General features: G+C 34.3%; 1 protein-coding gene across 1 annotated transcript; it reads left to right on the top strand.

Annotated features, from left to right (window-relative positions):
* The first annotated feature begins 5886 nt into the window (after positions 1–5886).
* LOC105320236 (glutamic acid-rich protein) lies at positions 5887–16181 on the top strand. Its single transcript, XM_011418097.4, has 4 exons — positions 5887–6299; positions 8852–9916; positions 12013–13263; positions 14646–16181. Exons 1-4 carry the CDS (start codon positions 6186–6188, stop codon positions 14820–14822), a joined length of 2607 nt encoding a protein of 868 aa, XP_011416399.3. The 5' UTR covers positions 5887–6185; the 3' UTR covers positions 14823–16181.
* Positions 16182–17536: the final 1355 nt, after the last annotated feature.

Below are 17536 nucleotides of genomic sequence, written 5' to 3'. Positions count from 1 at the left end.
TAAACTGAAAATATAAAAACTTAAATCTAAAAAGAGGATGAAATTTATCCGAATTCTAGGACGTTGGTTTAATAGTAGAAATATAAAACTCAGAAAAGCGTAACCATAACTAATTAGATAAACAACAGATTGGCGACAAGACTTCAAAGATGAAAGAACACACCTCCAAGTTCTCCTTTTATGTGGTATGTTTCTAAAATTAAAAATCCTGAATTTTTCAAATACTGCTTTGATTCATTGTCTTCAACTTGGAAAAAGAAAAGAAAAAAAAAATTAAACTTCAAAAGCACCCTCAGACTTTATGGTCAGTTGTTCGTGGTTAAGCAATTATTATTTTATCATTATTTATTAATAATTCTATTTTGGGAGGGGGTGTTGGTTGGGTGGAGTGGGGGTGGGGGGTTGCGAATGAAAATATACATGATACACAAACTGGTGAAAAACAAGAACAAGAATTCTGAAATAAACAATGTACAGAATAAATGGCAGCAAGTATATTCTATCTGGAACCATTGGGTAATTAAGCAAAGTTTCATAGTTTATGTACAGCGCAATAATAGAAAATCAGTTACTCTATATATCCTCTTGCTTACCCTTTTTAATTTTAATAGTCTGGGTTTCTTTTATGTTATATTTTATAATTTCATCATCCACTTTGAGTAGAAAAACTCGTGGGCCGACTCATTTAACTCTGAAGTTAAGTAATATGAAGGATTTTTAATCAACAAATCGAAATTTAAGTTTTTGTAAGTATTTGGTAAAAGAATTAAATACAATGTACCGGTATGAAAACAATTTAAACAATTGTTTGTAGACACTGTCGAATAACTTGATATGTGAGATTCCCTTTGCGGAATCAAATGGAATGATAAATGATTTATTCATGAGCACGGAAAAAACCCCCAAATTCCGTCAACTGTCCAATGAGCCTATGCTACAATGGCCGTGGGTTTCCCGCGATGTTGTCTTTCATTCATTGTATTTTGCTAAGTTTAAGCTACCTTTTACGCAAAGGGACAGTCCTGGTAATTTATGAATTATAAAGCATTGAAAGTTCTGAACTATTAAACTTTTAAATAGTAATTAAGTGATCCAAACTTGTAAATATTATTGCAATTCTTTCCACAGTTCTAAAGTACATGCAGTATTGATACAGTAGGTTGGTAATCTATGCAAATCCATCAAGAAGTGTACGTAGGTTGGTTCTGTCCATACAACATCCCCCAGTCTTCCCCATACATCACAATACATCGACAGTAATGATCTAGTCACGTGATCCACGACTGTATCACTCAAAATATCGATAAATAAATACACATGGAATAATTAACGATGTAGAGACAGCTACAAAAGGCCGTGCTCTGACACCGCTGGGTTTGCACTGGTAGATACCCGGAGGTATCTACAGCACATAAATGAATTGAGTAAGTCTATCAATCAATGACACGTGATTGATTAATTGCTAGTGACAGCAAACGTTTGTTTTTGTTAACTTAAAAAAGCGCCAATTTTACATTTCAAAAATCGATATATTGTACAATTTTCAGTCGCGTGCTGGTTAGACAAGTAAATTTGGATGAAGTTGACCGCGTTCAAAACTATCAGTGAGGTGTCATTGGCGAGAATCTTGAAATTCTAGTTACCCGGGTGCGCCAACATCAATTAACTATTTTATTGGAGGGTGGAAAACTCAGATTAATTCTTTTTTATGATATTTAAAAAAAAAATTTGCTGCCGTTAAAGGTACATTGTATACGGATTATGTCCATTCCGTAGACAATCTTTTCCACTGCATGCGTGGATCTAGAGAGGATGGTGGCGTGGTTGTGGAGTCTGAACTAGCCCCCCTCTTTTTGAATAAAAAAATATTTCTTAAATGTACATAGTAAAAATACCATTAAAATGCTTCGGAACACCCCCCCCCCTCCAAAGTGTCAAACTTTAATATCAACCAGACCCCAACCCGGCAAAAATTGTGGATCTGCGTAGGTACTGGATTTAGATGTACCTAGTTATGTCTACTGCCCTCACTGTTAAATTTTGATAACGTTCACAAATTCATAGATGAAAGCTGCGGGTTCAAAAAATGTCACATTCATTCGTACCACTGCATTTAAAAAGGCATGGTCACGATTTTAGTCAAAAACTATTTATCGGAATTTAATGTTTAAAATGCTTCGGTAAGGCATTTTTAATAGTCAAGCACATGCAATTTGAGTGTCATTCGTTGAGTTATAAGCGAGTTACAGAGCTTGCAATTCTTTGCTATGTAAACAAAACTTTTGTTTACATTTTGAATGTTGAAGTGAAAATTCCAATTTTAGGCCTAAAGTAAATGTGTTAAACATTAAAAACTGTTTATTTATGCATTAAATGAATAAGAAAATTTACAAATCAGCTTGAAAACGATTTTTTTCTGGTATATTGAACCTATGTAAACAGAAACAGGGCACGCACCTTGTTTACATGACGGAGAATTGTGAGCCCTGCATCTTGCTTATAACTCTACGACTGACTCTCAAATTGCATTTGATCATTAGAAATGCTTTTTTAAAGCATCGTTAATAACGAAAACAGAATAATAGAATTTGACCAAAATCGTGGCCATGCCCCTTTAATAGTAACAATTACTTGTACCCCAATATGTGTTATGTAGAGTTGATTATATTCTTCAGCTTCATGTATTTATTTAGTTAAATCTACATTTTCTTTGCATGACTATCATTGTTACAAAAAGAAAGGAACAATCGCCCGAGTCCTTTTGGTTATTATCAATATGTTCATTACAAATTTTGGTCAATAAAGGCGTCACTTTGAGAATATTTGTATGGTACATTATACAGTTAAGATAAAAAAAAAAGGTCAATCAATTAAAGCATAAGTTTATCTTACAAGTGCTACACCAAGATGGACATCATGCGTGCACAGTTTACTTTATTGTCATTTAGTAATTTTTAAAGATTATATATTTTTCATTTGGGGGGATCGTACGAAAGCCGAGAAGGATCATTCGAGATTCGAAATACGAGATTCGAAATTCGAAATTCGAGATTCGAAATTCGAGATTCAATATCTAAATTAACCAATCAAATCATGGATCTGAAACCTGTATCCTAGCAACATCAAACTGTTCTTTCCTACAAATAAATGTCTCAATAGCTCTTATATAGTGGATATAAAATGGTTAAATTAACATTGATGAATTAACCCCACACAATATAAACAATTAAATTAGAAATAACACTGTTGGCTTTGCGAATCTAAGTGGTTTTGTTTGCCATGTATGTATTTCCCCCCGAACAATTTTAACCCGAAGTGTATTCGCCCCAACTGTGTAAAAATCGGCTCGCGAAGAAAGATCTGTTTAATCTAAATGTTTTAGCTATGAAACGAAACTCAATGAAATAATCGACATGTCAAAATATAGGTTATGATAGAGTTTTAAACCATAGAAGATATAATGATTTACAACCTCAAAGACAAAAATCCAGATTTGAAAAGTGTATTGTAGGGTATGGCAATGCCATTGTCGATATGAGAGAGAGAGAGAGAGAGAGAGAGAGAGAGAGAGAGAGAGAGAGAGAGAGAGAGAGAGAGAGAGAGAGATTAGAGCTTATTACATTTACATAGTGAAATTATTTAAAATTGGCCTAGGACCCCCTACAGAAAAAATTAGCTACGCTTATGAAGTTCTCTACCATAACCGCATTTTTACACAAAAGGGGTGAATAAACCCGGGTTTTAAACTATTACTGGTGGTGAAATACCCCCAGGGTTCAAGCGCATCAGGTGGAAATGCACCAGGGCAAACAAAATCACTTAGATCCGCGAAGCACATTGCATTATTACTAGTCTACTTAGATATTCTGTGTAAAAGTAAATACACATAATTATTTAGTTAGGTAGGGAGAAGTGAACATAGCATTTATTAAGAGCTATTAAGACATTTATTTGTAGGAAAGAGCATGTACGAATGATCTTTATTTAGAACAGTTTGATGTTGCTAGGATACAGGTTTCAGATCCATGATTTGATTGGTTAATTCAGATATTGAATCTCGAATTTCGAATCTCGAATCTCGTATTTCGAATCTCGTATTTTGAATCTCGAATCTCGAATGATCCTTCTCGGCTTTCGTAGGATCGGGGAGTGGGGGTGGGTGGGCAAAAAGCAACTTAATAACAGAGAAAATATGTTCTTTATGTTCTTACTAACTCAACTGAATATTAAAAAGTTAATGTACGTACGAAAGCACGTGAGGTATGTGTAATGTGAAACAATAGAAAGTTTTAAGAGACTGGTTCCTTCACGTACGTCATCGCTGCCATTGTGATCATTTGTCTAAGAGGGTTTGCACTTTTTTGGCGCCAAATATAGTTGCTGTATTGTTCTAACATAGGGAAAGAGAGGGGTTAAAATAAACATTTTGTTTTACAATCCCCCCCCCCAAAAAAAAAAAAAACATGAAAAAAATGAAAAGGAAAGGAAACAATTCCACTGAATTGGATAAGAGCTCATTGTTGTAGGATCCCATTTCAAACAAATATATCTCTGATTAATATATTAGTTCAACATTCTTTTCTTTGTTTTTGCCCAAAGTTCTAAATAATTCACAATGGTGTCACATACGAATAGTTGTATTGTCTTGGACAGAACAACTGCTGGTAGTAGCTATCGGCTGGGTGACAGGTATTGGTACACCCGTCCATTGTTTGGTTTGATTGTGTCGCCATTGTAGTGTCATCTCTGGCTGCTAAATATTAATGGAGTCGTCAATTCGGAACAATAGGGCTTATGTTTAAAAGTAATTACAAACAGAATTATCTTATTTACCACACTCAATTGATTTTCCGCGTAGATAGTCATTTCGAAAAACTGTATATAATTAAAGAACTGGGCTAATTTGGAATGACTGGACGGTCGATACCATATATAAACTATATAAATCTTTTCAAGCAGAAAAGCTCTGTTTTGAGATAAAAAAAAAATGTTTCAGAGCTTAAATATATAGAATTTTTCTTTTATGGCTAAAAAGGCCAAATATCCAAAATGTTAAGGCAGGTAATACTAGTAGGTATGGTAGGTAATTTGCTGACCATTCATCCGTCATAACACTAGCACGTATACAGCTGAGGAGGTCAAAACACTTCGGAATATTAAACCATTGCATTTAAAGTTTGTATAGTTTAGGGTTAGGGTTAAAGAAAATAAACGAATTTTAATTAGATTAGATAAGCGTAAAGCTCTTTGATTTTAAACTTTTAATCTAACATATGATTTTTTAACAAACAGAGGTAAATTTTCAAAAAAAAATCTCAGAAAAAATGTGTTCTAATTAGTTTTAATTGAACTTAAAATTAAAATGTGAAGCTTTAAGCTTTTTCATTAAGTTGACAAACATAAATTCTATATACATGTAAGTAAAGAATTCTTTCATCGACTGATACGTACATGTAGTTATTTTTATTTATTTATTCAATATATGTTCATATCCTTTATTCGTCTATATGTTCGGTTGTTTTTTTGGCGACATTGAATTCGGAATTCTTTATAACAATTAAGCGATTATAACTAGCTTCTACATCACCTTGGTGACAACCAACAAAAAAAAAAAAAATAAAAAACAAAAAAAACAAAACAACAAAATACAAAAAGGAACTAAGATGGATGCATTTTTGAAACAAACGATGAAAGTTTAAAGGACATAAAAATTATTATTTTAACAATTACTTCGCAAAAAATATAATTACAGATTCCTTTGGCGACCAGATGACATGGGATGCTGAGGGAATAGTATATTTTTTTAATGTTCTTTTTTTCCGTAGAAAATAATTCATCGATTTTCGTGCCGATCTAATGAGTTAGCAACACATGTATTTACGAACAGACAGCGAACGCCAACTGAGCGAGGCATACCGAGGGAGGCATCAACCTATATTACACGGTTCTGTGTTCAGTATCACTGACTGTTAATCTCTTGTCTGGCCGAAGGACTGGGAATAAAACTTGATATAAAATAATTTAATTGCCAGTAAACAACGTCGGCGAACGACATCAATGCTCTTGTTGGCTCAATTGATAACAATACCTGGAACAGCCAATCGAACATTCCGTGTGACCAGTGTTAATAGCCTAGGATAATATTTTTGTTTTTAGGTCGCGTGGCCGGCGGGGTTCGATAGTTAATGGAGGGGTCAGAACCAATATCTGATATCCTCGGTGCCATTCGTGTCAAAGACTCAATAGCAGCCATGGATGATAGACCGAGGTTCAAGCGAATATATGGGACGGACATTGATGTAAGAATCTCTCTCTCTCTCTCTCTCTCTCTCTCTCTCTCTCTCTCTCTCTCTCTCTCTCATACTTTTAACAATGACTGACTAAATGCCTCAGTAAAACAAATTATTTTTTAAAATTACTTTTTAAGTATTGATATTACTTGTGAGCGTTTGACAAAAGAATCCAGATTGATGAAGTATATAAACACACTGAATACACAACAATCTCTTTTTTAAATTTCGTATTTCTATAAAATTCAATTTCGAATGGAATCTATATACCCTTTTTCAATATTGATTATAGAGATTCTATATTTCACTTTGATTTTTATAATGAATAATTGATGCAGAAATAAAGCATGTAAATTAAAGCTTTATTTGATTTTCATTATTTTAACAACAAAACATGTAATATAATGATGGCGTAGAAGTATGTGTAAACATCTTTTTGGGGGGAAATATTTAAACAGATTCAGAAGTTACTAATGTTACTTGAAAAAAATAATAGGGCCTATAAAAAAAAATTGTGTGTTTAGGGTAACACTGATGAAAAAATTAGGTTAGGTAGGTATGGATTTTTTTTTAATTTTATCATTTTTTTTTCTGCATGAATCCTAAGAATGTTTGTTTGTGTCATATTTAAAAACGGATTTTTTAATAGAAATAATATAAAATTCACAATCGGATAGAAACAGACATCTAAAAATGGTAGGATCGGGGCATTTTTGTAGGTTAGGTCGGGTTACCCTAAACACACATTTTTTTCAGGCCTAGCTAATTCTTAGCTTTTGTGGTTGTCGGTTAAGATATTTTGCATTTTAAAAACGCACAGATTAATGGTTTTTTTTTAGATATATAAGTACTTCATGAACTTCAGCAAATGAAATTAAAAAAATGGAATTGAAACAAGTTTGACGTGGAAATTAAATTTGTTTGCAAGGATTGGTTTATCTTTATTAAACCGCACACGCTGAATTAATTACTGTTTGTTATCACTGTGCCTTTATATATATAAAATCCATGCATTTTAAGAATTATGAAACAACACAGGGGAAAACGTTTTTAAAAAATGGAGACATCAAGAGTTAAGTTCAGCATATGCCGATTGATTCCATCAGTATTATATCTATAAAGTACCTTATAAATGTAGCGTTGTCGTTTGGTAATTTGTTTAGGCTTAGCATCTGTTAGACACGTACCACTCAGACTAAATTTTTATTGTCTTAATGTTTTAAAAGAAATATATTGCATAAGTCCCCCCCCCTTATTCATTTTTTTTAAATTGATACTTAAATAAACACACGAGGTTATAAGTAATAAAATTCAGATACTTCGTTGTTCTTTATTGTGAATCAATAGTTTTTCCTGGTGGGATCGTGTGTCCGTGAATACAGGAAATATAACCTCTCCCGTTACACCATGTCATCCACCATCAACTGTCAACAAAACCCTGGTCGGATTACCAGCATGTGTAATCGGCAAATACCATGGTATCGAAACAGGGATATCAATATAGATGAATTCTGGCCCCAGCTTATCCTTTTATTTCTCTCTGAAGGGGCCTTCACAATAAAAATCCATTTTTGTGGTGTTACCAGACTGTGAAGTGTATCCGATTGGGATATCCAAGCTTACCACATTATATTTTACAATATAATTTTTTCCCTATTCGATTGATGACACGCGTAAATAATATGGTGCATTAAATAAACAGTATGTCGCTGAACTAACTAAGCGCGGATCTTTTCATTATAACACGTCATAAAACAGACACGGTTGAATTTTTTGTCACAGTACCAGTATAATAAAGTTTGCTTACTTGCGTGCACAGATACTTCTATGACAGACACATAAATCAAAATAAATTAAACATAGATATTAAATACTTAAAGTAAAATAATTTTGATATCAATGTCTTATTTGACAACCTTTAATTCACTCTTCTTTATAACATTTTCCCTTTTTGGACGAACGCCTACAACTATCAATAGCTAATTGTCTTCCAACAAACCCGGTTGTCTGATTTTACCTCTGTGTGTCAATTTGGAATCATTTGTAAATTTGGAATCATTTGTAATGACTCGGTTTCTATACATCACACTACAGCGCCATCGCAGGAAGTGGGACAGTTGTCATTTGTTTCCGGTGACAATGCAATACTTAACCCTAGAAAATTGCAGAAGAATAAAATAAAAAATCTTTATAACCCGCCTGCGAATAAATATAATAGAGGGGGTCATATTGGTTTCGAAAGCTAACAAATTGCCAAGTCAGTCAATTAGATGTTGGCTATGATAAACACAAAAGCAAATTAAGTTCTTATCACACGATCTTATGATCAGTCTCCGGCTTCACGTTCATATAAAGAAAACATTTCTTTTCTTCAATTTTACAACTGTAAACATATAATTCATTCCAACTCAACGGCATTTCGTGAAGAAATGCAGGATTGAAATGAAAAAAAAATAATTAACGGTGCATTTTAATTATCATTTCGGTAAGTTTGACTCTTATATATCATTTCGATAAGTTTATTGTTCTCTTTAGAAGTTTCAATAATATATTTGTTTTAGCCTGAAAATACCAGGGATAACGAATGGCAAGAACTGATGGCCAGACACCGAATTAAACAACGCCTACAACTGGCCAAGACTCGCCGGATGTCGAAGATAAAAGAAATGGAGAAAACGATCGCCAGCAGCCTAGCACATTCCGGAGAAACCTCATCATCACCAGAACCAGTCAAAAGGAAGCCCAGCAAATCCGAACTTTTGGAGGAATACCGAGCGATGAAAGGGAAATCTATCAACATGAAACCGTCCCCTGATAAATCAGAGGGCGAGGAAGAGGGATCAAAGTTTAAAACGCAACACCGAAACTCTGACAGCGGCGGAACAGTCACTGCTGATATATCGGAGGGCGAGAAAAAGGAGTCAAGGTTGAAGATACAAAACGAAAACTCTGACAGCGGTGGAACAATTAGAACAGACACGGATGAGAATTATGCAAAAGAAAGTCCGAGTACGAGTGATACGAGACCGGGCACCACCTTCATTTCCGCTGTTATTGAAACGCCGATGACAAGGGTAGAGGAAAATAAAGGTAGTCAGGGTCATAGGAGTAAAGGCAGACAACAGGGAGAGGAAAAATCAGCGCACGAAGAGAATAGCAACGAAATAGCAAACACTGAGGATATCGATGAGAAAAATAGCAACGATGAAGAGGGAAAGTATAACGATATGAAAAAGAGTGAAACGGGTGAGAATGAAGAGAGAAAAGAAGAAATAATGAGAGAAGATAAAGGCGAGATTAACGAAATAAAGAAGCCAAAAGAAAACGGACACGTAGAAAACAACGAAACAGACGACGAAGGGAAGAACTTTTCGGGGGAAGAAAATGAAAATGAAGACAGAGTGGAAGAAATTGAGAAAATCAATGATTCAGGTGTAAACCTTCATGAAATTTCCCAGGCCGAGGACTCACCGAAAGTCGAGAAAAAGAGAGTGAAACAAAAAAGGAAAACCAAGGTGAAGTCCAAAACGAAAGAAAAATCAAAGACAAAAGAGGAAAAGTTGGAAACCAAGGAACAAAACGCTGAAGAGAGTAAGACTAAAGTACACAGCGAACACTCGAACAAGGTATATTAACGTTGAAAGTTGAGATTTTTTTTTATTCTCTTATGTGTTCAAATCATAATCGTGTTATTTGTATAGAAAATATAATGGTTGAGGAAATCAATATTTATTTAATGTAAATCTGCGCAAAGCAAGGAATAATTGAACATTTGAGAAATCGTGAAAAAGTCAGATTCTGATAAAAAAAAACCAACAACCTTAAACCAATGAATTTCTAAATATTCTATACCTACTCGCTGAAATTCAGACAGTTGTTAAATTCTGTACATTAAACCACTAATTTTGACCATCATTTTTATAAGAATCAATTTGAAGGTTTGAATTCTTTCGGAGAGGGGTCTCGAATACTAGATCCGATAATGCCGTGGGTTATTTGGTTAATTTTTACCCTTTAGCTTATTACTACTAAATTATTTGTTTTACTGTAAATGCATTATCTAAACATTGAAGTTGCCCTTTTATGCCTTGATCTAAAAGTCTCACTAATTGCACCCGGTGATCTTCATTGGTAGTCAATACATTGACGTCACCGAATGAATACTTGTATGAGTTAACAGTTTACTGGAAAATAAAGGATGAAGTAAAGTACGGCCTCCAGTCATTTGGTCAAACAATTTCTCTTTTTTATTTTCAATGTTCTAAATCGTTGATATATGTACATTATAGAATCTCTTTCTTTCCCAAGAAAAAACAATCACATATTGGAGATATAATTCATTATTCGTGGTAGGGGTACACTGTTTACATTAAATCTCAATAGGCTTTTAGCTCCGTCCCATATTCAGATCTATATATCTAATTATGAAAGAAAAAAATGTATCCCACAACACTCATATATCACTTCGGCCCTTTCATTATGTTACTTGTCTATGCTTCGTGTGTCACGTGACATAAATTTCGGCAAGCGTGTTCGTCATGACTTGATATGCCATTTACCTTCATTAATGAGGATACATTATTTGTAAGTTGGATTGCCAGTGGATTTAATTTCTGATCCAAGCTATCAACACTAATCAGGATGTTTCATATTTATTCCCTCTTATTTTAAAACTATTCAAAGGGGTAAACGTAGATTTTCTGTTATTTATTGTATGAATATAGGATCTCTCTTGATCGATTTGCAATGGCATATGATTTTATCCAACGAATAGTGTGTTTTCTATCCATGAGCCTTGGCGAGGGGATAGAAAACACACAATGAGTTGGGTAAAATCTAAAATCATGAGAGATTATATAATTGCATGTGTATCACGCTTTTAAACCCCAGTCTTTTCTGTAAAAATTATAATTGTGAAACTCACAACACATTAAATTCAAGACGTCAACAACTTAACGCATGAAAAAAAAGCCTTGAATATTAACAAATAACCATTTCATTTTCAAACGTTTTCTTATCAATTCTTGAAAAAAAATAAAACAACACTAAATGCTTGACATTTTTCAAATGAATTATTTTTGGGTTTTTTTTTCATTTACGCCAATCAACCACCTAAAACTACATAATAATATGACATCATGTTGAGTAAGAATACACAGTGTAATATGAAATATTTATTACATGAGAAATATCCACCGCATATTGAGATAAACATGTGATAAATAGGGGCAGTTTTCATACGTTTAATAGGAATATAATCCTTTTTATTACCGTGTCAGTAACAGAAAACCGTACGTGCATAGATTATATCATACAAACGTCATATCTACGTGTGACAATAATGCCAATTATTTAATTGATATTCGCAATATATCAATTTATTTATGTGTTTGTCTTTGATAGAGAGCAAAAACTGCAAATGTAAAACATTCCAAAACTAGCACCTTTTGGTGTGGTTTTTTTTGTTATTGTTGGTATTGCTGGTGACCAGTGGTTTTTTTTTTTTGGGGGGGGGGGGGTTGTTTTGTTTAATTTTGTAATTTGTTTTTTTTTTTGGGGAGGGGGGGGGGGTGCTTTTTGGACATTTTTTGCACAGTAAATTTAAAGGTTTTTGTATGTGAGTCATAATAACTCCACTGCATGTGAACAACCTAGTAGGACTGACAATCAAATAATTTGTGAAGTTTTCTTGTAAAAAAATACATTTTTGTTTGACTTTTAGGTACAAGCTCGATGGAGGAAAACAGCCAAGAAAGCGGTACCTCTCAGTGAGATGTGCTCAAAACTACGGGAACGGATATCTGAGGAGAACGAAAAACAGTTGGACCTTTTGGAAACCATTCGGATTCTTAGGGGTATATCCAGACATGAATTCTACAAGGACTTATCAATGGAGGGCTCCGACTCCGAATCTGACTCTGAAGAAACTACGAAGAAGATGGAATCTCCGCATAGTTCTCAGTTACAGTCCCCAGTGCACAATGAAGACGGTGATAACGAAGCGTTACCTGAGGAAGAAGAGGAAAATGAAAAGGAAGAGGAAGAGCCGCAGCCACCTGTCGTTGTTGTTGAGAAGAGAGAAGAGGTTCACGAGCAGAACCGTAAGAAAAGATTGATTTCCAGAGTTGATTCCCGCTGGCCTGCTGGTCACAAGTATTATACAAAACCGGCCGAGCAGAAGTATCTTTCAATTTACTTGAAACCGATCCACAGCAAGATTCAAACTTCGAAGATCGACATCCATGCTCTTCCAAGGACGGCCAAAGAAATAACAGAATATCTCCAATGGAGGGAAAAGCTACTTGAAATTGCGTACTTAAACGAGTTTAGTCATCTTCGGAAAATGAGCTTAATGAGTTTTACGATGCCTCTTCCTGGAATTGAACCAAGAACCAGTCCCCCTTTCTCTGTTTCAAGCACGAATAGAAACTCGTCAAGATCAACAAGTAGTGCCTCAAAACATCATCGGCACGAAATAACATTTCAACAGCACAGCATGTTGACCATTCGAGGTACCAAGGAAACTAAACGTACAGGTCAAAGTTCAAAGCTTATACAGGATCAGCGACAAATCAAGCGAAAAATAACCGTGGAAAACAATAGTAAACTTCAAAATCCTTATATAGTGAAAAATAAAACAAGACATAAGAAGCGCATTAAACAGACACCATTGGTACAGACACATAGTAAGGAAAACCAGCAAGAGTTGGACTTTGGATATGGGGGTGAAAATGAGTTAGAAACGTTAATTTCAAAGATAACAAAGGACTCGAAACAAGATGTGGCGGAAGGAAGAATCAAAAGTCAGAGCACAGATAGTGCAATCAACGAACCGAGTTTTAACAGTGACGACGATGATTGTGACGTCATAAAGTCAAACATAAAAGTCTCCATATTTGAGAAGGACAGATGTCAGGAAAATGGCACCGTGTCACTACGACAGGAAAGAAAAACAGAAAGCAGAGGATACCAGGTATTTATACAAATTAAGCAGATATTGCTATTGGTAAATGTTGAAAGAGTTGAAAGGAATTCTGAGTTAATCAGAGGTAAATTAAAAAAGACAAATATATATCAATTCATTCTGTGTGAAATTGCCCGACGGAGGCGTTTTGATTTTGTCTTTGTACTCTAGTTTTGATTTGAATACGAACAAAAGGTAGTTATCAATAGAATCAACGGGGGTTTATATTTGATCCGTGAATATTCAATACTGTACCTAATGAAAACATAGCCTAGTCATAGAAACGAAGCAAAACAGAGAATTGACAAATGGATATGCTTTATTAAATGCTTTTACAAAAATTAAAAACTCGAATTAACAAATTGCTCTTTCATATATCAATATTAAACCGCCTCCTGGTTAATGGCATTTTATTACTAGTGCAAATTGTTTGTAGCAATGACATAGTATTTATAACACCTAGACAAAGAAATTTTTGTGAAATTAAATTCTCTTTCTCTCTCTCTCTCTCTCTCTCTCTCTCTCTCTCTCTCTCTCTCTCTCTCTCTCTCTCAATGAAGGATATTCTTCTGTATAAGATATCCACAAAGATAAATAAAGGAAATTTATTCAGTTCAGTTATGATTTTATGAATTATTTGTTGCACGCAAGCTAGTTAAAGAAAAAGCGTGTGTTTAATATTCCAATACAGAATACTTGCAAATGGTAAAAAAAACGGTGGAAAAAAATTTGAAATGAATATGACATCTTTTATTTAAATCGAGTTTGATTTTTTTACACTCAAGGATCAATAGTAAGTATACATGTAGTACGTTATATTAATCAATGTCCATAGAATAGCATTGACAAATGATCCTCACATAGCATGAAAAAGACCTATGTTCTAAACAAAGCATGACATAGAAAATCGTTTTTACACGGCATAGTACAGACGTATGTTCTTTATACAGTATGTCGCAGACCGATATTCTTTTACAGAAGACAAGTGATCAGCATGAACACTTTTCTCAAACCATAAACTATATACTGTTTAACAAAGCATGGCACAAACACATGTTCTTTACTGTGAATGTAAATTAGAAATATTATAGTAGTGTGTTTTAGAAGTGTATTGCACGCAGTATAGACGATCTTGACTCTACACAGCATGTTTTCACAGCATACACAAACACGATGACAGCCTTTACTTTCCAGTGCTAACTCTTTGTCACTAGTTCATTTAAATGTCAATAACAAACTTACAGTTACGTACTTTTTAAGTTTATTTGTTTATTTTTTAAATTCCTTATAAAAGATGCAATGCAGGAAAGTTTGGATTTTAAATTTAAGTTATTCAATCCTGTACATAGCAAAACGCTGATCACTTTGTGATGTCTTTCGTTTAATTACAGAAAAAGAACTTCGACGCAGATTTTATGGAGACGGTACGCCTGCTAAGGACCGGTCGGTACCGATATATTCAACATGTGGATCCAGTGAAGAGGGCAACCAGGCCCCACCGTCACAACCAGGCCCCACCGTCACAACCTTCCCTTAAGTCAATACTGAGCCTCAATTCGGAGTTTTGACTTCAAATTCACGCACTATTTCTTTTAAGGATTTGAGTTGAGGACCGGCAAACAGACTAGCTGATATTGATGGATAATGTGATTGACAGTGATCATTTGATCAACCAATATGCAGTATATTTAATAGTAAACTAAATTATGTTATTTGTATGCAATACAATGAAAATATTTACATTTGCAAATAAGATTCCTTATATGAACCTATAGAATAGCGAAAACGTTCAATTCTGTATGAACGTTTTCGTGACGTCACAATAATAACCACACGCGCCTATCGCTTGTCGCTTGGATTATTGTAAACAAAATCTCGGTTATTTTAACACTTTGAACGATTTGTCATTTTCAAACGTAAATATAAGTAATGAACAGCAATATTAAAAAGTTCACCGGGATATGAAGTTGGTTGGTACGTGTTCAAATCTACTGAGAAGCCCTTCGGATCTGTCTATCTATCTATCTATCTGTCTATCTATCTATCTATCTATCTATCTATCTATCTATCTATCTATCTATCTATCTTGTACGTGCAAAATCTTAGATTTATCATACAATATACCTGAGATAGGAAAGAAAAGTAGTCGCTCATTTTAAACGGTAGTTATTTTTGAAAATTATAAAAGCAACCCATTTTGAAATCTTAATTTATAACAAAGTAAACCAAATAAATTCCGTTTTCAATTTTTTTTCACCTCTGACTATTTTCTTCCATATCGTCAGTTATATTTTGTATCTTTATCTTCAATAGAGACGTTGTAACACTCGACTGAAAAGAGAGCTTTCTTAATTTCAAGATCTAGTGAATGATTCCAGACTGTCTTTTTGGTGCTAGAACAATTATGACGTCATATTTGACTTCAGGTCAAGATCTAGTAAATGATTTCCAGACTGTCTTTTTGTTGCTAGAACCATTATGACGTCATAATTGATTTGATGAATCTTTTCAAGTATTTTACGGCTTTAAAGGAATTATGTAGAAAATGAAACAATATTTTGACATTCTATATTTTATCACGGGAAAAGTTGTCCCGGTACCTATATTCAATTTGAGATCATTTTAAAGAGGAGATTAAGAGCTTGTTTAATGTCGTTTTGGAGAGACTGTAGGCAATCTAGATATATTTCATTAGTCAAAAAAGGACATAACTCCGAGATTTGTTACCTTTATCCTTCATATTTTATAGCGGATGGTTGTTTTAAACATGATTTTTCATCATGTTTACCAAAAATTTAAGCCCCGGTACACCATATGAAAAAAAGATATTGTTATGAAGCATCATTAAAAGAATTTATATCTTGAATTTCATAAACCTGTAGGCACCTTTCATTTACTAGATCTTGACCTTAATGAATTTTTTCCCGTATTTTACGGCTTTAAAGGAATTATGTAGAAAATAAAATAATATTTTGACATTCTATATTTAATCACGAGAAAAGTAATCCCGGTACTTGTGTAAGCCTTCTGTCTTACGGATCCTATTGAGGGTCAGCTCAAATTTAGTGATGACAAGTCCAGTATTTCTTTCTCAAACGGTTTTATTAAGCGTGATCGTATAGTTACAATTACATCAGCTAATAGCAGCCCAAATCAAGAGTTTGCACAATCTCATTTCATATGGGTATATATAAGGTTTTACTTATGATGGACAGTTTTGACTAGTTCGGCCCATATACGACGATCATGAGTGAACATTTAGTGTTCGAAATTAAGATTAATAGTTTATTTCTAAATAAAGTAACAAAACCGTCAAAACTGCCAATCAAAGAGTCTGGATGCAGGATGCGAGTCTCCGAGTCCTGGGTCTCGGAGTCCCCCACCTAGTATGAGGCACCACTTACTCACAATACGTCCATTCATACACGGCATAAAAGGTTACAAAGGTTAATATATAGAATACACAATACATGACTCAATATAGAGTACTAGAGCTATCGTTGCAGACACAGAATCGCCAAATATGTCACATGTTGTTAAACTCTCAATTTGGATATTATTATGCCCGTATTATGCACCTGGTTTCATAACATCATTTAGGAATACTACGCATTGCTACAAGAGTCACAGAGTTCATTCTGTCAATCATCATTAACACCATACAGTGCGCAGCATCTAGGTACACATAAATATCACAGTGACCATTATGTAATACTAGCAATTCAAGGTCATAGCATGGCTATCTGTTTACATACGTCCCCCAAACAAAAGAAATATCCCGAAGGGAGATTTCTCATGCCTGGCGCCCGGAATAGGAAAGCGTCCTTGATCTACCCTTGATCAGACGAACGTCCTAGTGACATACCAGTCAGAACATCTATGTTAAGAGATAGTAACAAGTGACATGTTTCCACCTCCGGCTTGGAACCTCATTCAACTATAAAAATCTCTAACCAGGATGTATACATGTTCATAAAATCATATAGCTTGATTATATCGCATTACAATCATGAAAACAATAATGAATACAGTATGATAATAATGACCAAGATGAAATAACCATAGTTGAATATAATCGTAATTCATCATCAAAGTAATACTAAGTATGGTTAAGCTTGATGTCACATATATATACAAAGTCAGTGCATGCTTGTAAGTTCACAAAAATATCTCTTCCTTCCCAGGGGCGAGGTTCACGTCATAGGTTCGGAGTCCATCGGTTCCTTCCTGAAGTTCTCCAGAGTGAATCACAAATACAAGATTTATATTAGCACAATATAAC

The sequence above is a fragment of the Magallana gigas genome, chromosome 9, assembly GCF_963853765.1.
Source record: "Magallana gigas chromosome 9, xbMagGiga1.1, whole genome shotgun sequence".
Taxonomy (NCBI): Eukaryota; Metazoa; Mollusca; class Bivalvia; order Ostreida; family Ostreidae; genus Magallana; species Magallana gigas.
Note: the sequence above shows the minus strand (reverse complement) of the source record. Positions and strands in the feature narration are given on the sequence as shown.